At 36.4% G+C, this 20,206-nt stretch overlaps 3 protein-coding genes across 3 annotated transcripts; 2 read left to right on the top strand and 1 right to left on the bottom strand.

Moving 5' to 3' along the window:
- The first annotated feature begins 4,837 nt into the window (after positions 1-4,837).
- On the top strand, positions 4,838-9,785 carry HASPIN (Protein kinase superfamily protein). The gene is made up of 15 exons (XM_086246553.1): positions 4,838-4,891; positions 4,971-5,058; positions 5,575-5,673; positions 6,017-6,107; positions 6,315-6,886; positions 7,046-7,169; positions 7,263-7,372; positions 7,602-7,713; positions 7,964-8,056; positions 8,138-8,199; positions 8,276-8,406; positions 8,513-8,583; positions 8,659-8,711; positions 9,243-9,306; positions 9,541-9,785. The coding sequence occupies exons 1-15, from the start codon at positions 4,870-4,872 to the stop codon at positions 9,664-9,666; spliced, it is 1,818 nt and encodes a 605-aa protein (XP_086102679.1). The 5' UTR covers positions 4,838-4,869; the 3' UTR covers positions 9,667-9,785.
- Positions 9,786-11,813: 2,028 nt separating this feature from the next.
- Positions 11,814-14,548, top strand: LOC147281203 (uncharacterized). The gene is made up of 4 exons (XM_086246552.1): positions 11,814-11,958; positions 12,142-13,572; positions 13,689-13,884; positions 13,968-14,548. The coding sequence occupies exons 1-4, from the start codon at positions 11,892-11,894 to the stop codon at positions 14,152-14,154; spliced, it is 1,881 nt and encodes a 626-aa protein (XP_086102678.1). The 5' UTR covers positions 11,814-11,891; the 3' UTR covers positions 14,155-14,548.
- Positions 14,549-14,610: 62 nt separating this feature from the next.
- LOC147281204 (nuclear envelope-associated protein 2-like) lies at positions 14,611-18,781 on the bottom strand. The gene is made up of 6 exons (XM_086246554.1): positions 18,554-18,781; positions 17,404-17,766; positions 17,144-17,251; positions 15,695-16,156; positions 15,471-15,572; positions 14,611-15,053 (listed from the first exon to the last, which is right to left on the bottom strand). Exons 2-6 carry the CDS (start codon positions 17,629-17,631, stop codon positions 14,889-14,891), a joined length of 1,065 nt encoding a protein of 354 aa, XP_086102680.1. The 5' UTR covers positions 17,632-17,766; positions 18,554-18,781; the 3' UTR covers positions 14,611-14,888.
- Positions 18,782-20,206: the final 1,425 nt, after the last annotated feature.

The raw sequence follows: 20,206 nt of genomic DNA on the forward strand, positions 1-20,206 counted from the left end.
GGATTAAATTGAATTTAGGATGTGATCGATTCTCTACAATATATGTAACAAAAACAAAGTATGTCTAATCAAAGAAATAGGTTTACTAGCTTTTTTAGTGTTACTTTTTTGTTTGCATATATCCAAAACGACATTGATTGTAATTTTTTTAATTTGGAAAGAAGAGAATATATAGAATTTGAAACCTCTATGATATTGTGAACAAAAATATCATGCACTAAACGTAACCGTGTATGTATAAATAGTAATTATTGACGAACCCATGCCTAGCTCCGTGGCCCGACGCAGTAAGCAAAAGTTATTATGTGCCATGCAGGCACGTTATATATAGAAATAGTGGTGTGTGCACTTTTCTAGCGTTGAAAATTATCAATTAGCCAATTCGAAACGTATGAAATGAAATAAAGAGGCCTGAGCTGCCCATCGATTATCGGTCTCGATCGATCTAGCTAGCTTGCAATTCTCATGCATGCATTAACAGCCATATATAACTTTTCAGTGTCAGTGTCGACCCTGTTTCAACAAGTTAATGATTTATGAACAAGTTTGGTACGTACTGCTAGGTGCATGCCTGATTAAATCCAAAGCGTGCATTGAAATCGATCTTTTTATGCTAGCTAGCTGTACATACTGCCCTAATATAGTAATATATATGGCAATGGATTTTTGGATTTTCTTTAGTTCCTTTTCGTGTAGGCATGTACCACTTGTACCATGGACCTAATTCGATCAAGCTATTATCACCAGCTAGCTAGCTGCATGCCAACTCCTTTACTAGCTAAGCAGCTATGTGCACATATGCCCTGGCCACTATTGGGCACACTCTTAGTTACTTCTACTAAAGTTCGGTTTGGTTGCCTTCTGAAATTAAGTTGCGAATAATGATTTTACTTGGATTCTACGATGATAACTTATTTTCAGTGTTCGCACCCTCTTTAAATTTCTCTCTAAGCAAAGAAAGTAAATCTCCTCTATTAGTTTTTTTTTTTAGTTGGGGGAGAGGGATATAACTTGAGTGCATTGTGAGTACGTAATTCTAAAGTTCTTCCATCTGGGCTACCCAACAACTCCTCCTCTACTAGATTGATTTCCTTAATTAATTATTTGATTTACCAAAAACCTTAGTATGCCTTTGAACACGATATTAGCCTAAGGGAGATGTCCTTGAGTTTTAGCAATATTTGTCCTTGGATTAGGGCGGGTGAAGGGTATTTAAGTATAAGCAAATGCACACTTAGACATGATAAATGCGAAAAAGTTAACATAAGTGAATTTGAATAATTGATTATATCAATATTTCTTACTTAAATGTATGTTCATAGTACGTCTAGTAAAATAAGTATATTTAATTGTTAAGTAAAAAAACATTACCATATACTCCACTACAGAAAAAATTAAGATCCGAATTTTGACTACCTTTCGGACTATATGAAGACATATACAGTCAATGTTCTTAGAATAAATTAGGGGTTAATTAACTGAATTATATTTCTTCATTTAGATACGTACGCAACCCGTGACTCATATGCTGAAAAGATTGCATTGATTACAATTATTATGATCTCGATGATTGGTAATTGATTATCACTATATGCATGTGTATAGATTATGTAGTGTATACACACAGTGACTTATATATATATGTACGTGTGGGACATATACTTTATGCAAAGATATTCACAAATACAGTACCTATTTTCTTTTGTACATAATTTTATGGGAGGAACAAAAACTAAAAAGGAAGAGACATGACATCCAATAAATTGAGAAATTAAAGGCTAAATTAAAAAGGTTCATTAAGACAAAACTTTCTCATCAGCTAAAGCGAGAAATATAGTCGCGATCAGTCCAAAAAAAGAGAGGCAATACTATAGGTTGGCTAGTCTACATAATCCATAAAACTTTGAAAAGGAAATCCTAACAAAATTGATTTGAAAGACGATCGTCTGGTGTACTGATCGAAATTAATTCAGGGTTCAGTTAATTACAACCAGAACTGTCTAGTATTGATAGATAATTAAAGGTCCTGTGCCCTACCCATGCCATATTATATTGATAATAAGATAATTAAGGGTTCAGTCAATCATAATTTCAAGTCATCTTATTATATATATATATATAAAATAATAAGATGACTTGCAAATTATGATTGATATTTAATTATTTAAGTTTTTGATAGGTTTAGATCGACTTTGGGTGTTAGTTGGTACCACATGTTTAAATACTTAGAGCTTAATTGGATGGTCTAAGTTGCTCTGCCAAAGATGCTTCAAGACACATACAAAGTCATACCATTTGCAACGTCCATAAGATATGGATGCTTATGTGATCACTCAAACAAAGGCATTAATGGTTAATATAGCATTATCCAAAATCCAGAAGATATTGGTTAGGCGGTTGGTTGTGTTGTGTCCCTTCGAAGTGATTCGAATTATAATAGATTAAATAATTTTATTTGGAATTATAATTAAAATTCTTAATTAATAATTAACAAATTGAACACATGCAATTAAAGAGATATCAGAACTCCTCTAAAAAAAAAGAAAAAAAAAGAGATATCAGAACTTGATTGACACCGCAGGCAGTGGGACAGAACAAATGTGGATGATCTTGGCTTTTACAATTTGTATTTCTGAGATAGATGATGGTACGCACGCGGTAGTTATTAATAGTGAAGTTATTGATTGATAGCTTCATCTCATCAGCCAGATAATTAAAGGGGTTTTAAATTTTTATATTTATTGGTTGAATATGAATAGTTGGTCAATAGTATGACATATAAATAAATTTAACCGTGAAAAATATTATATTCTCATAGTAAAAAGATTAACGTATCAAAATTTAAAAGTTAAACATATATTTGTACAGGTTCCTTCTATTGAGGTATACCTCAACTTATTTATGTTGAGGTATACCCTATTAGGGCCCACACGAGTCGTTTTGTGTCGATCTGAACCATTCATTTTTTACATCTTCATTGATAGATCATCTATGCAAAAAATTAGCCAAATCGGAAATCATTTGCATATCTAAATTTGATCAAATAAATGGACGAACCAAATATTTTCGATGAAACAGTCCATTTGTTTTATCAAAGTTAGATAGGCAAATGATTTCCGATTTGGCTAATTTTTTGCAAGGATGATCTATCAATGAAGATGATTCTTGTGAATGGTTCGGATCGACACAAAACGACTCGTGTGGGCTCCAACAAAGTCATACCTCAACATAAATAAGTTAAGGTATACCTCAATAGAAGGAGCCTATATATTTGTCAGGCTCCTTCTATTGAGGTATACCTCAACTTATTTATGTTGAGGTATACCCTATTAGGGCCCACACGAGTCGTTTTGTGTCGATCTGAACCATTCATTTTTTACATCTTCATATATATAAGATTCTTTTTATGGACGAATGGGAAACATACATGACTGACAACTTACGTGTATACCAGTATACGCAAACTAGAGAAACACCCTTGACCCTTGTAATTATTTCATGCCCTTTTTGTGGTTTGGTCTAATGCTTGAAGTTCCAATCTCCATGAGTTGAGATTATACTGAGGACCACATCAGAAAATGAACAAACAAATAAGTACGTAAACAAGCAATGCTGGTTTCATTTATAGCTTCTAAGATTGGGGAAAGATGATAAAGAACAGAAGGTAAGGCAAAAGCACAGAGTATCATTAATGGGTTCACCCAAAACAAGGATGAGGTTCAGTGGATAATGACCATTTTAGAGAAAACTGTCCAAAGTTGAAAGAGTTTACATTATTTCAATATTTTCCCAAACAAAGAAACTAGTATTAGTTATTTAGTTGCAATTAAGACACTGCTCAAGCCACAAGCAAACTGGTGCATGATTTGTTGAGCTGCTCCAATCAAAGCCAATTGAAGAGCTAAAAGACAAACACACACACACACATGCACTCACTAAGTAGGGTGATCTGTAATTAAGTTGGGCCAGGACTGAATTTAAGCTCAAGCAAGAGGTCTATAACAACAAGGTTGGTAACATTTAATTAATTAATGCAAAGCCTTAAACAAGTTTTCTGGATCATACTTATTTGGGACATTTATGCAAGCAACTGAAATGGAGGTTGATGTGGAAACAGAGTACAAGTCACATAAGTACATAACTAATTCTATCTTATCCTACATGGTCAAAAAAAAAATTCTATCTTATCCTTCCTTGTACCAGTGGTTTAATCATGCCAGGTACATACACTAACACACTGAGCTGTCTTACATGAGGCAGTTACTAGTTAATGGGCCCACTGGCCCACTAACACACTACAATTTAATGCTTGTCATAACCCAATGGGCCCATCAATGGTAGGTCTTGTTGCACCTAGTTAATGGGCCAATCTGCCAAGACCAAGGAGCTTTTTTTTTTTCTTTCTGGTTTGGTCTTTGGAAATCTCTCCTGATTCTACGAAGGAAATTCTAAAAGGACTCATTATTTGCTTTCTAAACTCCAGATGAGAAGTTTTACTGTTTTAGTAAGAAAACAATAGTTACTAGTGAGCATGTGGGTTTAGAAAGCAAACAGAGAGGTTATTTAGAATTTCACTTCCATACATAATAAAATGGAACAGAGTCCTTGGACCTTGGCTGGATTTGGGCTTTAAAAATTTAAAATATACAAGTGGAGACCCAAAAGACAGAGAAACATAGGCCCAAAACATATGCAATCTCATTCCACTGAAACACACCGTTTAACTCGTCATCATTAGCCGTAGTCCGTAGACATGACTAATTTTGACTAAAACGCAGATACACTGCCCGAGGGTTGCAACTCCCGCCCGAAAGAGGAAGCATTCAAATTCACTCTCTCTCTCTCTCTCTCACTCTCTCTGCGTCTCTAATGGCCTCCAACACTTACACAGGTACTGAGAGAAAGCCCTAATTTTCTTCCACTAATCCTACCCATTACCCTATTTTCCATTACTAAGGAATGCATTTCAGGTGGTAAAGTCGCTGATCAACAACAACCCATTGAAGTGATTTACAGAAGAAGAAAACCCAACAAACCCTCCCAAGATTTAGAACCTTCGTATGATCAACTCCGATACTTCTGTGTCTATGGGTGTGCGTGCGTGTTGCGAATTAAACCAATCTCTTATTACGGTTATTTTTGTAATGTCTCTGTGACTCTGTCCAAAACAGCTCGAGCTTATTGTTCTCTGTAAAAATCAGCTCGAGCCATTTTTGTTGTCCTTTGGGTTCTCTATTTCTAGACCCTGTTATTGGTGATGTCGTTTTGTGCTTTCCAAGACTATTGGGAGTGCTGTATTTTTATAACATACTGCCTGTTATCTTTTTGTACAGGGGAGTCTAAGAGAACCTCTTCTTTGCTCCAGTTTTTCTCTCTTTCAAATATCTCTCTCTTGGATTTGTTTTTCGATCTGTGTGTGTTGGTGTGTTTGCTTGAATTAATCTCTGCTATATGCCATTGTTGTATTGATTTTCTTTGAAATTTCTACGGTCCGTGTGTTTTTTTTTTTTGCAAAATAAGGTTTCTACATTTGTGTTCTCAAAATGTTTGTGCTTTTGTTTTTGTTGTTTTCAGAAAGCAACTGGGTTCGAATCGTAATGCGAAGGAAAGGGTGAGTTTTGCTGCTGCAGCTCCCAATAAACGACCCAGTTGGAACCGTTTCCTTTCCACAAGGTTCAATTCAAATCGCCCACCTTCTCTCTCTCTATTTCTGGTGTGCATTATCTTGCTCTTGTGAGCTTTGGATTTTTGTTTAATATGATTCCTTTCGTTTTTCTTTCTGGTTTTTTGATATGAGTTTGATTAGTTCGTGATTACTCTTGAGGGGTTGTTTGGCTGGCACCCATTTACTGAATTTTTAATAATCTTGTATCCATTATGATTCTTCTTTGGCTATTCTTTTTTTTTTTTAGTTTGAGCTTTATTACTTTAGTCACTATTGATCTATTGTAACTTTTGCTTAAATGTTACAACTATTATCTCTTCCCAGCTTTTGATTGATTTTTGTGCTTGATAGAGGGAGAACAAGTATTGCTGTTGGCGCTTGGTTGGATTATCATCCTCAACAGAAGGAGCCTAAAAGAAATGGAAAACCTCCTCGTCCCAAAGTATGAATCTATTACACTTTAAAGAAAAATTGCTGTTTCTGTTTTGAATGTTGTTATTAGTATTGCTTTAACTGCATGTACCCTATTAAAGTTCAAATTTGGGCATAACTTTTGAATTGAGTTATGAATCATATGGATGTTAAAAGGGTATCTTAAAGCATTTTACTTTGATTTATTTATGCTGTGTTTCATGTTCGAAATTTCCAGAGAAAGTACAACTTTGAAAAGGAACGTGATTACTTTCAAGAGGTTGATGCCTTTGAGTTGTTGGAGGAGAGCCCCTCGCCCAAACCTAGTACATGGGTCGCGGGCAACCAAACTGATAATGTTGGAATACCCCCATTGTGCACAGCATTAGAGAAATGGTTAATCACCAAGAAGTTAAATTTCAGTTTTGGGCCTTCCAGCACACTGTCTAAGATACTACAAACTTCAGCCATGCGGAACACACCTTTGGAACCCATTGGTGGTAATGATTTCAATTATTCAGTTTTGAAAACCCCAGAAAAATGTTCTAAGGTCAATTCTCGCTTCCCTTCTGCGGAAAGCAGATTTGATTCAAGTTTGGATGATGGAAGTCTGCTTGAAAGGGGCACTGTCAAATCACTGCCGGGTGTGAGCAATGAAGGTTGTGAAGATATAGAAGCTTCTGTAAAGAAACTCTCTTTGGCATCAACATCTTCATTGGATAGTGATCTGTTGGATCCATTTTCTGCACTATTAGCAGTTTGTGACCAGTTAGCCCCCTCAAATTTAAGGGATGTATTCTCCACACATTGGTTCGTTCCTTATTTCTAATATATTTGTGTCATTGCTATTGCACTTATGGTTTTTGGTTGTCAGTATTTTACAATTTGTACTTCTTTTTTGCGCATTACTCTATATGAGGATAGATCCTGCTTCCATAGCTGATAAACGATAAATCTTCCTTGAAACAGTGACCCAGAAACAATTAACAAAGTTGGTGAAGGGACATTTGGAGAAGCTTTCAAGGCTGGAAACTATGTTTGCAAAATAGTTCCAATTGATGGCAACGTACGAGTGAATGGGGAAGTGCAAAAGGTACATACTGCAATCCTATTGTCATCTAGTAATGGGCTTTGTCGTTTTGCAGCTTTTTCTGAATGATGTGGTAATGAGTTTATTATGCTCCAGAGATCTGAAGAATTGCTACAGGAGGTCATACTCTCCCGCACTCTTAATTGCTTAAGAGGGCATGAGGGTGATGTTCAGAATGCTTGCTCGATGTTTATAGAAACAATAGAGTATGTTTTACGTTAAAATTCTATCATTCCACCAACTGCTTAAGACTTTACAGACACAATATGATGCAGTAAATCCCCTTGTTAGATTTAGTTGGTTCACATTTAAGAGTTCAAACATGAGAACATAATGAAGGACATGTGCTTTAGTTTGAAATTTAATACTTGCACAATACTATCAGTTGCAATGTTTTTATTCTGTCATCTTTCTGTGATCTAATTCCCCCTACAGTTTGAAGGTGTGCCAAGGTTTTTATGATACAGCCTTGATCAAAGCTTGGGAAGCTTGGGATGAACAACGTGGTTCAGAAAATGATCACCCTAAGGCATTTCCAGAGAAACAGGTTTCTCCTTCTCTACTTTGACTTGTCTAATATGTGTAATCTCTTCACTTCAGTACATACAACACACATATTTCATGTAACATGACTATCTAATAAAAAACTCATTTTTTGGTACTTAAACTTTCAGTTGTCCTAGAAAGCTTCCATAAGTAAGGCTTGGTGATCTTCTCAAGTATAAATGATTCATATATTATGGGGTGAATGTTACTTACATAGATGTGATCAATGTAACTGACAATTTTGCATACAGTGCTATGTAGTGTTTGTTTTAGAGCATGGTGGTGAGGATCTCGAAAGCTTTGTACTGCTGAACTTGGATGAAGCACGGAGTTTATTGGTACAGGTAAATTTATATTATAACAGCATTCTTGAGGTGATTCCTGAAGATTTGTTTTGTCATTAAATGATTGCATAATCATTCCAGGTTACAGCTGCCCTTGCTGTGGCTGAAGCTGCATATGAATTTGAGCACCGTGATCTTCACTGGTATGGTCATTTTTCTGTCTATAATATAGACAATGGATTCTATGATTGCTGAGTTGGGAATATGCATTTGTTACAGGGGAAACATACTTTTAAGTCGGAATGATTCTGTAACAACGCAGTTCACTCTTGAGGGAAAGAATATGTTTGTCCAAACATTTGGATTGGTGATGTCAATAATTGATTTCACTCTTTCAAGAATCAACACTGGTGATTTTTTTAATTTTTTATAAATTACTTTTGCAACGTGTTTACCATGGTACAGGATACATTCGTTGTTGATGTAGCATACTTAACAAATATCAAATATGTACAGGTGATGACATATTGTTTCTAGACCTATCTTCAGATCCTGATCTTTTTAAAGGTCCAAAGGGGGATAAACAAGTAAGAAATTGAAACTAAAGTTGTACTTGTAAATATATCCTTGTATGAAATAATTGATAGTTAAATCATTTGCAGTCAGAAACATATCGGAAGATGAAGGAGGTAACAGAAGACTGCTGGGAGGGAAGGTATGGTTGATATATTCAAATATAATTATCATATACAGAAAGGGGAACATGTTAGTGAAAAATCAAAAGGTTAAGGAGAATCTGTTGGTTTCCACTTGAATATTTCTTGTGAAGACTGAAATTTGACAATTTCTACTAATCTTGTCAAAAAAAACAAAAACAAAATCATACCCTGGAATTCTGGAAAGCGGTTGATCAAAACCAGCGGAAAAGCATTAGATCTCCTTGAATTTTTCTCTAAGTTTGACAGACTGATAAGTGAGGGGAGAAGAGTACCCAAGTGCCCTCCAATACACAACTCATCACCTCATTTCTTTTTTTAAACAAACCTATCCTCCTTAAAATACCGGTTTTCTCTCTTCCTCAGAGGCGAAGAAGCTATACTGGTATCAGACGCTAACAGATATCTACGTACCGGGAGTACAGGATAGGGGCATAGAACTTTCTATTTCGATCGGCTCTGTGTAACGTGCTAAATATGCTCAAGTTTTTATTGGTGCTGAATCATTGTTAACTTTTCACATTTTTCAGCTTCCCCAGAACAAATGTATTATGGTTGCTGTACTTGGTGGATATACTGCTGAAGAAATCATTTGTAAGTTTCTCTTAATTAATTTTAGTAAACTACTTACCATTGTAACTTGATGCAAAGGCTACAAGAGCAGCAGGGGATCTATAAACTAGGAAGGGTTAACGTGTACTATGATGGCTGACAAACACACTGGGGTGAACTGCTAACAGTGATCAATTTTTATTTCTAATGTCTTAAAATTATGTACCCCGAGAAGAAATGGCTTAGGTTGACTAATTGATATTCATGCTGTGGTAGGAACGTACTTCAAAGAATGAGAGAGATTTGCGCTCATTGAAGAAGCGTCTTGACAAGTATCAGTCAGCCAGGGAAGCACTTCTTGATCCATATTTCAGTGACTTGTTGGTCAATGGCGACATTTGAGTTACAATTTTGGGAGGATAAGATTATGTAATTTACATAAAGAAAACTGTGAATATTCACGTTTTAAATGAGAAGAAATACTGTAAATATGTACTGAAGTGGGGAAGTAAGATATGAATGTGAAGATAGAACAATTGTGTAAAAAATTTCTGCAAAGTATAAAACACTTTTTGACAAGTTTCTGTCCATGAGGTCACAAGCTATATCATACAAGGTAAGCTATATTACAGGATTCGGTCCAGAAGGAGTTCATATGATCAGCTCAGATTGCTTTCTATCTGGCATGATGTGTTCCTAAAAAGGTGGACGCACATTGTAATCAACCCATTTGCACCTTTTCGAGAAATCTCCAATTTGTGTACTCCCAAACCCCATTTTAAGACTCAGAGAACAAAGATTAAAGGATATTAGTGCAATAGTTTTGATTTCAGGAGTTAATACTCATGTAAACCATTCCAAACTTTATGAGCAACAAAACAAAACCACAAAGCAGATATCTGATATTGAATATGCCCATATCGTAGATTTTGTCAATCCTTTTCCCCTCAAATTCATGTGAGCTCACTTTTCCAAATTCATATTTAAATCTATCGAGCTTATCACTGGTGTGACTGTGTGGCCATTTTTCTCTCTCTTGCTTGTTTGCTTTCGGCCAAGACCTAGTCAGACAGACTGCTTTTGAATCACCACTTTGTATTTGAATGCAGTGCAGAAAAGCGTAATAGATTATTCCACATAGGTTGTCCCCACTCCCCACTCAGTCACTCACCTTGCATATTCTATTTTAAATCTGCGGAAAGAAGGTGGCTACTGGCTCCAACGGTATACTATTGGTTGGTTCAAACGCTAATTACTTAATTAGCAGTTGATACATCCTATATCATAAAGGTTGTGGTAACTTTTTTACATTGCTACTTTGAATTAATGTGTTTGCACTTGATGTAGATAGACCTAGAAAAAGCTTCTTAAGCTCTTTTCTGGAATTTTTAAGTTTTGTACATGCTTGATTTCTAGATGGGTAGAATGGTTGTTTGAGCTTAAATTTAGGTTTTAACTCTGGACTTTTGGACCGCTTAAAATCTAAAAGTTTAAATCTGAATTTTAAACAAACAATGGATGCTGATTGAGTTGAGAATTGCATATCATCTATGTAGGCATTAAAATGCTCTGCACTCTTGTGTCTTTATCATGCGTTAGAGAACATAGTACCCTGCATCTTCTTGCTAATTTTCACTTACCTTTGAAAAAACAAAAGATTCATGATAAATATAAAGCAGCACAATAAATCTAACTGTAAATTTCACTTGGTTTGTTTGTGGCTGTGGCAGTGCCCACACTCCACAGGCACAAATAGACAATGGTCCAGTGGCATCAAATTATGCGCTAATTTCACAGTGTATTGTGGGATACCAAGTCCTATGTTAGCCTTTCTTAGGAAATATTAGATCACAATCGTCACATGGCACAAACTCACAAACCCTTATCCAAGAAGGAACTGCCAAACCCTTAAAGTGAAATTCTAAGCCTAATCTCAGGAAGACTTTTCTTTCCATTAACTTTTCTTCACCTTTTGGTTATATTCATTAATTTTTTTTGTTATATATGGGTTTTGCTGATCTAAGTAAAATAGCTAGACTTTTCTGCCTCCTTAACATGGTCCAACCAAATTCAAATCTTTAACAGTCCTTTACTGGGAGCCTTGCTGTTTGATGTTGATCACTACTCTTGTATATGCATTTTCTTTAAAGACTTAAGCAGCCTGGGGATTCCAATCTTATGAAATAAAGAAAGATTGAATTACTTGTAGTGGGAATGTCATATCTCTGCTTACTGCATGTGTGTGTTTTACATGCATGTGCATATGCTTTGCCACTTGTTATGGTGGCTTTATATCCTGAGCTTGTATCTCTTTGGGAAAGAAAAAGAAGCACAAAAGCATTGTTGATTCTTTCTACTGTTTACACAGACAGATGGTTTCCAACCCCATCATCCTACATGACAAAGCAACATATTTTCTTTATCAATATTACAAGTGGTCATCTTTCTTTTTTCCTTTTTCTTTCCTCAACTTTATCTTCAACACTTTGCTCCCTCTCACACTCCCTCTAATGGTTTATATTCACTCCAATTCTATGTGCAATGTTTTAAAAGCACCTCCATAATTTGAATCTATTAAAAATCCAGCTTGGTCTGTACCTAGAATCCCAGAAACACATCTTTCAATAATGGCCAATGCAGCTTCTAAATGCCTCTTCTTATTCTTCCTGTCTCTCCTCTCTAACTGTTCATCAGGTAAGTAAAAAACTGTCACGCTAATTAATGTGAAGTTGGATATGCATTTTTCAGATTCTTATCAGCTTCTTGGTCACACACAATTGGGTTATAACTAGTTATTGCTAGAACTATCAGTTAGAGTAGTTTGAAGTTTCTAACTTTTTTTATCCCTTCTTTTATTTTATATCCCATATCTTACAGGAACTCTGGTGGGTTTCTCCTATCATTCACGTGGAAACACTACACCTTCATCACCGGGCAGAACAATATCATTCCTGAAGCAAAACAAGATCACCCCGTCCCAGATTCGAGTCTTCGTTGAAGATCCTAGGATTTTAAGTACGCTGTCCAACACTGGTGTAGCTGTTGATCTCTACTTGAATGAGAGCCATGTTGAAAATATGATGAATTCCAAATATTCCTCTATCTCATGGTTGCAAACCCATATAATGCCCTTTCTCTCACAAGTAAAGATCAAAAGCATTGTAGCAATTAGTGGCAATGACTATACCAGAAAATATACACTACCTATGCTTTTATCCACCCTGAAATCCATACACTCATTCCTCACTAGTCTTCCTGTCAACAGCAGAATTGAGGTCTCAGTAGCATTTTCTTTGTCACTTTTGGAGAATTTGAGAAGAGGGCATGGAAGAAACCTGCATATGATTTGTAATTATATCAAGGAAGTGAGATCTTTTGTCATTGTAGAAGCCAATATTGATGGAGAATTGAGTATGGGTGATAGGTTTGTCCTGTCAATGATTGAAAGAGCCAGCCTTGCTAATTCTCTTCTTCCTTGCAATGATGTCCCAATGGTTTTGACAATCAAGAGTCCAGCAGTTCCCAGTGCAACTGAAGTAGCTGAATTCACTGACAAGGTCTCCAAAGCTTTAGCAAACAACACTCAGATTACAGGTAGGATAATTGGGTTATACGCACAAGTAGCTTCCATGGAAGATTTTGCACAGAAAGAGCTCAAAAGGGAAGAAGAACAGATCTTTCCTTCTTCTCGCAGAGAATTACTCAAAACAACTTTACATGAAACATTCAACCCACCAACAATCTTCCCTACAACTCCCATCACACCCTATAACCCCACCCCAACCATTGTCACTGTTCCTTCTACAAACCCGGTAACAACTCCAGTTAATCCTGCTGCACCGGTGGCAATTCCCTCCACCACACCCATTACTCTACCCCCCATAAATCCTGTGAGCACACCATTACCAGTTGCCAATCCCGTCACATCACCCATCACAGTCCCAGGGGCTCAACCAATAACTAACCCTGTGACAACTTACCCGGCGCCATCCGGAGGTGTTCCAGTCACAACACCTGTCACAAATCCATTGCCACCTCCTGCAACAACTAATGCTCCTGCAGTTCCAGGACAGAGCTGGTGTGTGGCCAAGTCTGGGGCACAGGAAACAGCACTTCAAGCAGCATTGGACTATGCTTGTGGAATGGGAGGCTCAGACTGTTCACAGATCCAACAGGGTGGGAGCTGTTACAATCCAATTTCTCTCCAAAACCATGCCTCATATGCATTCAACAGCTATTATCAGAAGAATCCAGTTCCAACTAGCTGTGACTTCGCAGGAGTTGCCACAATAGTTGCTGCTAATCCAAGTATGACAAATATTTCATTAATCATTTTCTGTTTCTTCCATACGATTTATATCTGTTATACACCTAACAAGATCAAAACCATATAATATCTGAGGCCCTCCTAAATTTTTTTACAGGCACTGGTTCCTGCATTTACCCATCAACATCATCATCAACCCCAACTCCAACTCCAGCATCAACAAATCCAACTCCAACGCCACCAGCATTAACAACTCCAACAACTCCAACAACTCCAACAAATCCAGCAACAACACCAACAACTGGAGCCCCACCAATAACATCATTGTCACCACCGGGGGAAGGTGTATCAGGGTATAGTGTGCTATCTCATGACTTTCAAAGCCCAATACTACATTTACCAGTCTATCTATCACTAATTTCATTTCTACTTGCAGCTCTGGTACTCCACCTTCGGTGTTAAATTCAAGCAACCCGGCTTCAGGAACCATGCCAGTATTCGGGATGGACAGCCCTCCTGGTTATAACACTTCAACATCCACTTCAGCTAGCTTGCGACCCTTTATTGGTCCCATCTTTTTGTTAACAACCTTAGTTACTAGAAATCTTGTTCTTAGCATGTAGAAATATAACCTCTCCATGTACATTAATGGGTCAGATTCCTCAGAAGCACATCTTCCCATGACAAAATCAAGGTTCCAGCTGGTCAAGCTGTGTACATAACTACATATGCAGGCATCAAAACTAGAGGAAACATTATAGTTGCTGTCTTGCATTAGATTGTATGGGATGTAAAGATGTTTCTGGGTGAAGGTAAACTCTTCTGCATCTAAATTGGGCTGCTATGGAAAAAACACTTTTAACTCAATGAGGTTGAAAGGTACAGGAGAGATTTGTGATCCTGTACATCTTTTAAATGGGTATTGTAGTTCTCTACAGTGTGCTCACACTAATACTATTGAAGTTCATATTGCTTTAGAAATTTAGTAAAGTTCTGCTATTTATTGTGTCAATTTCACTCGTCTGGTCAGCACTATAGGAACACAATAATATCTATGCTTGGCAGCTAATCAATATACATCAACGTGAAACATGATGATCTAACAAATATATACAGAGTACAACAATGTCTACAAAGATAGTAGCAGGAATGCCATACATAGATTCAATATCCATACATTAATGTGGTTTGAATGAGAAAAAACAAAATTGCGTACTCTGCTGCTAATGCTACATAATGAGAACCTCTACAATGAGCATTTCTACAAGGAAATGGCCTCTGCCGCTATTCCTAATTCCTTGACTAAAACTAAGGTTTCATATTCTTTATACATAACAACCTTGATAGCACAACAATTTCATCGCTTTGAGAACACCACCAAGATCAACATGGACATGGACATCACGATTTTGAAACCAGAGGTATCCCAGAAATTTTGTCTTTCAGCAGGTGTAGCTCCAACCCCACCTCGTTGTATCTGGTCTCTGAGCTCTTTCAGTGCTTTGTCTCTTCGCTCACCCATCTGTCACAATGAAAAGTCTCGATGTAACAATCATGAAAAAACTAAAAGATGTGGCAAGAACAGCTGTTGAACAATGAAAACAGCAGAAGAAAACATTTTTGTATGTGGAATTTAATTTTTGAAGCTCATACTAGTTCCGTATATGATGGCAGGAGAAAATTTAATTGATAGGGACCTATAATTGCTATCACCTAACACCACTACTGTCACATATAATTTTCTTGGCATGCAAGGTGAAATGAAGGCTCCTTGTAAAAGAGGCTTATAGAGTTATGGGCTTAATATTATGAAAACAGGCCTATGACCATTTCCATGCACATGGTTTGAATTTAATGCAAACTCAATAACGGCACACAAGTGAAAATCTCATTTGTAGTTGAAAAACAAGAGTAAAAAATAAATAATAATAATGATTACCCTTTGAAGCTTTCGTGTTTGAGACCGAGCTTCCTGGAGACAAAACTCCAATTTCAATACCCTCTTTTTCAGTTCCTGATCAGCTCGCCGTTGTTTCTCCAACTGTGCAGAAACAGGTTGAAAGCTCATTAAAAAACTAGTAATGACGAGGTTATGCAAACAAAGTGGAGGGAAAGAAAAGTACCAATGGAATAGAAGATAAAGAGAACAGATGATGAACGTACCTGTGATTCCAACTCCTTAGTTTTGAGCTTCCAGTGAGCAGACATAAACTTGATTTCATCTTTCAGTTTTGCTATTTCTTCATCCTTAATAACCAAAAGCTTATTAATCTTCTCAATATTCTTTGGAGAAACCTCATCTAATATTTTCCTCAGCTCACAATCCTTGTTTAACCCTGCTTTTGCAACCGCTTGCATAATGTCATGCTCAATTCTCAAAACTTCATCTTTCAGTTGCTTTTGGGAAGACTCTCTTGCCTGAAGATCCTTCTGCAGATTATCTAATTGCTCTCCTAGCCTAATTACACGATCATCTTGCTCTTTTAGTGAACAATTCTTTTCATCTAATTCCTTTAAAAGTGCTAAACACTGAAGCTGCGCCGATTGAGCTGATGCAGAACTAGCATCTGCAGTTGCTTGAGTGGCAGCAAGCTGTGATCTCAGACCATCCAACTCCGCCAGGTACTGCATAAAATTATAATCAGAGAACACACCAATAAAGTTTGCAACCCTAACTACCAAAAACTATGATTTGCAATCAATTATCCTGCAAAGTAATATTTATTGAATATGCAGGCTTAACTATTTAATATGCTGGTATAGAAATTGACACCGATTTGGCTTCTTTAACTAACTTATTACGACTTTATGCATTTGAAAGGAAAAAAGGGTTTAGGAGGGAAGTAGATGGTTTAAAAGTAGCAAATTTTAATCCCATTGGTTTCTAATTTGGGATTCTATCACTCCATGTTATCTTCAAAGAGAAAACAAATGCACATTTCTATTGGAAACACAGTTAAGTAACCTTAATTTTGGCAACAATTGAATATGCAGGTATTGTAGCAAAGGTAAACAGTTAAGTAACCTTAATTTTGGCAACTATTGAATATGCAGGTAATGTAGCAAAGCTTGCATAAAGTCAAATATTGTGGATTTATATGGAATGATCAACCCCTGATAAGTTTGTTGGTTTGCTGCCACTCCAAAGGTACACTATTAAGACTCAAGAGGTTGGCCAATTATTAATTCTACATTCTAGCACCCTCAAATTCCTCATTGTACTGGCTATACCTTTTGCATACAAACAAAAATTACTTGAATTGTTAAAGCTACAAAATGGCAACAATTATAGAGAATCATAAACTTTGGTCACCTTCCTCCTATGGGCTCCGCCAAAAACAAAGAGGAAAAGCCAAAAGGCATCCTCAATGATGTACATGAGATGTGTGGCTTATTTGATAACTTCAAAACAGCCAGATGCAATAAAAATAAAAAATAAAAACGAGATCAACTCAGGAAAGAAAAGCTAACAACCATAATTAGTGAATCATGTGTTAAGTGTAAAGGATCTACCCACCTAACTAAAAGAATGATAATGACAAAAATTAGCCCAAAAATTAAAAAGCTAATGAAAAATTATACATATAATCAAGAACTGGGATATGAATGGACCTTCTCAGTAGTAGATCCTGAGGCCTCAAGCTGCTCATTTCTCTGTTCCAATCTCTTCTGCAATCTACCAATCTCCTCTTCCATGTTTTTAGCCTTTGTCTCTGCTTCCTGTGAAAATCCCCAGAAATCACTTATAATTGTATAAACAAACCCACATGACCCCACATTCAAAAAGACCCAAAAAAAGAGAAATGATTGATTTCAAGACTCAAACCATGCATAAAATACAAAAAGCGCCCAAAATCAACAAAACCACATGCCTGTCTTGTAAGGGTTTCTTTTACAAATGATTTCTCTTGAGAAGCTAAGCGGCTCCGAACCTCCTTCAACTCTGAAGCTAATGACACCACGTTTCGTCGAAAGTTCTGCTTTTTCTCATTCAAATCTTTTAACAAAGGATCAAACTCGTGGGCCGATGTCAAAGACGAAGAACAAGAAGAAGAACAAGAAGAAGGTGAGCACGGCAATGATTTCTCCGAAATTGACATCAGGAATTAGAAACTTTTTTGATCCAAGTGAGAATGATGCTAAAGATCTGTATTGCGTGAATTCACTGAATAAAGTCGCAGGGGCCGAAGATTAGTGGTCTAAGGTCCTTGCAGTGAAAGCCATTAACTTCATAGCTGCATGTGGAAGCGGTAGTTGTGCATTAAATTTTGTATGGCCTCCAAGAAAATGAAATTCTAGAAAATGATTATTAAACAAAACGGTGACTTTAAAAGTACTATAAATGTTTGACGGACGGATTCAGCTCCAAAATATGAAAGTTGAACTCAATTTAAAATAAAGCTCTACCAACATCATTTTCTCAGGAAAATCTAGTCTAAGAAAATTTCACATTCACATGTTTTTAAAAAATTATTCATGTAAATAATATACATCGCCTCTCCACGTCAACCTAACTATTATGAAGAGAGAGAAAGATGATGAAAATGCTAGAGAGAGAGTCATGCCAAGGGTGTGTCAACCTCAACTAATAAATAATAGTGAATAGTGAGAGAAAGAGAGAGGCATCAAATGGGTCCATTGAACTTAAAATCTGAACTAAAAGTCCCAAACTTGAAGCTGAACTCAGAGTCTGAAACTCAAAGCTTGAAGCCAATTTGATTTTAAACTGACCCACATATTAAATTTCCCAAAGAAAGAAGAAGCATAAACTAAAAGTCTAAAACCATGAGAAAGTTCTAATTTTTAATCTAAGAAAAAACTAATAATTTTCCAGCTCCTAAACTCAACATGCAAATGGGACTGCAAAAAGATCTTAAAAAAATCCTAACACCGATCCAAGATTCTGAGAAAACTGCAACTCTTACCGCTCACGTCCATGAACAACATGAGATCACAAAGAATATGTTTTTTAACCCAACACAAAACAGAGAAATGGTGAGAGAGAGAGAGAGAGAGAGAGACCAGGTTCTGAGTGAGACCCAGTTTGAGTGAAGAGCTTCTGAGCAAAACCCGCTTTGGAATCTCTTTGTCTTCTTCTCAAAATGACAGACAGAGAGAGAGAGAGCTCAAATAACAATATACTCTGTTTCAGCCAACTGAGCCAAGGAACAGAGAGGGTTGTACCATCGGACGGTGACGATTCAGCTTTGGGATGTCATCGGAGGGCTCAAAATGGAAGCCAGCTTAGTACCAATAAATCCCGAAAAATTAGGGTTATTGGTGATGAATTTCTCCCATTTTCTATTCATAATTATAAAAATTTTGTCCTTATTCAGTGGGAGTTGCGGTGTTTAGGAGAAATGTCCACGCAGAGCAGTGCTGATTGTATTAACAAGCCTTTGCTTCGGAGCTTCCGAGCCTCGGGTTCGTGAATATGACGACTCTCGAAGCTATCGCTTGGTCCAAGTGGTTTTTGAGTTTGACCCCAAGCGCGGCAAATCCAAATTTTGGGCACGGCAAATAGAGTATTGCCACGTCGTCAGATATGTTCTTTTGGATCTACGAGGGGCTCGGTTTCCTTATTAACTGGCCATGCTTTTGGGCTCTATCTGTTTTTATTTTCAGTTGACTAGTAGGTATATCTCTTGGTAGAGATTTTTTTGTTGTTGTAAAAAATAGGTAGAGATGTATCAAAAATGTTATAAAGTTAATTAGTTAGGCCTCGTTTAAGATTGCAGTGGAAGACCCAAAAGCTGCTGTGAATGACAATTCTCAATCACATACAACAGTTTTGGTGTTTGGTAAAACAATTTAAAACTGCTTTTCCCCATAAAAAAAAAAAAAAAAGATTTCTACATACTTTTGAAAACTGCAGTGAATCACAACAACAATTTTTAGTAATTATACACAGCCATGACACTTATATATTAACATTTATCAAACACTTTGATATTGTTTTTTGCAGTTAAGTACTTTTGAAAATATAGTTTATCAAACACTTAATTGCTTTACTTTACAGCTATTTTATTTTACAGATATTTTTCCTCACAACAATACCAAACTAGCATTTAGTAAGTTAATACGGAGCTAGCCACCTTTTTGGGCCTACCACGCGATGTAATCTCATACTTTGAACCATCCATTTTTTTGGCATCACTTCAAAAATCATTTTTATACCAAATTTTTTATGAAGATGAGACACATTTACTAGAGATTCGTAAAAAAAAAAAATGGTACGTCTAGCATTAATCATTTTGGAATAATACACAATTGGTGATAACTTAAATGATATTACCATATGAATCAAAACAATGAAGACTGTTATAGATGTGCTTGTAAAAATTAATTACAATGAAAGGTAAAAAGATCAAGAAGTTGGTCAATACTAATTTAAGAGGTAATGAAAAGAATTTAATTTGAAACATTTTATATAAAGAAAACAAGGCACATAAATTTATGTGGTATTCCATATGGTAGGACTAGATAGAGAAAAATGGTCCAATGTGGTTTGCTATAGCTAGGCTTGTTCTATTACCACAAAAAAAAAATATATATATATAGCTAGGCTTGTTCTAGCTTAGTTTGTTTTCTTTTTGGGCTTTGGCCTCCTCTGCACCAAAAAACAAAAGGACCAATGTGGTTAGGCCCAGGCCCAAGTGGTTTGCCCTTAGACAA

Source organism: Dryas octopetala, chromosome 6 (genome assembly GCF_963921425.1).
Source record: "Dryas octopetala chromosome 6, drDryOcto1.1, whole genome shotgun sequence".
NCBI classification, from domain to species: Eukaryota; Viridiplantae; Streptophyta; class Magnoliopsida; order Rosales; family Rosaceae; genus Dryas; species Dryas octopetala.

Bases quoted from the DNA above. Each gene is read 5' to 3' on its own strand.
- LOC147281204 (XM_086246554.1), bottom strand. From the start codon at position 17,631: ATGTCAATTTCGGAGAAATCATTGCCGTGCTCACCTTCTTCTTGTTCT. The intron at 17,252-17,403 runs GCATGTGGTTTT...GGATTTTCACAG, and splicing joins AAGAAACCCTTACAAGACAG to GAAGCAGAGACAAAGGCTAA. The intron at 16,157-17,143 runs GTCCATTCATAT...AATTTTATGCAG, and splicing joins CAGGATCTACTACTGAGAAG to TACCTGGCGGAGTTGGATGG.
- LOC147281203 (XM_086246552.1), top strand. From the start codon at position 11,892: ATGGCCAATGCAGCTTCTAAATGCCTCTTCTTATTCTTCCTGTCTCTC. The intron at 11,959-12,141 runs GTAAGTAAAAAA...CATATCTTACAG, and splicing joins CCTCTCTAACTGTTCATCAG to GAACTCTGGTGGGTTTCTCC. The intron at 13,885-13,967 runs GTATAGTGTGCT...TTCTACTTGCAG, and splicing joins CCGGGGGAAGGTGTATCAGG to CTCTGGTACTCCACCTTCGG.
- HASPIN (XM_086246553.1), top strand. From the start codon at position 4,870: ATGGCCTCCAACACTTACACAG. The intron at 7,714-7,963 runs GTTTCTCCTTCT...TTTTGCATACAG, and splicing joins AGGCATTTCCAGAGAAACAG to TGCTATGTAGTGTTTGTTTT. The intron at 8,407-8,512 runs GTGATTTTTTTA...AAATATGTACAG, and splicing joins TCTTTCAAGAATCAACACTG to GTGATGACATATTGTTTCTA.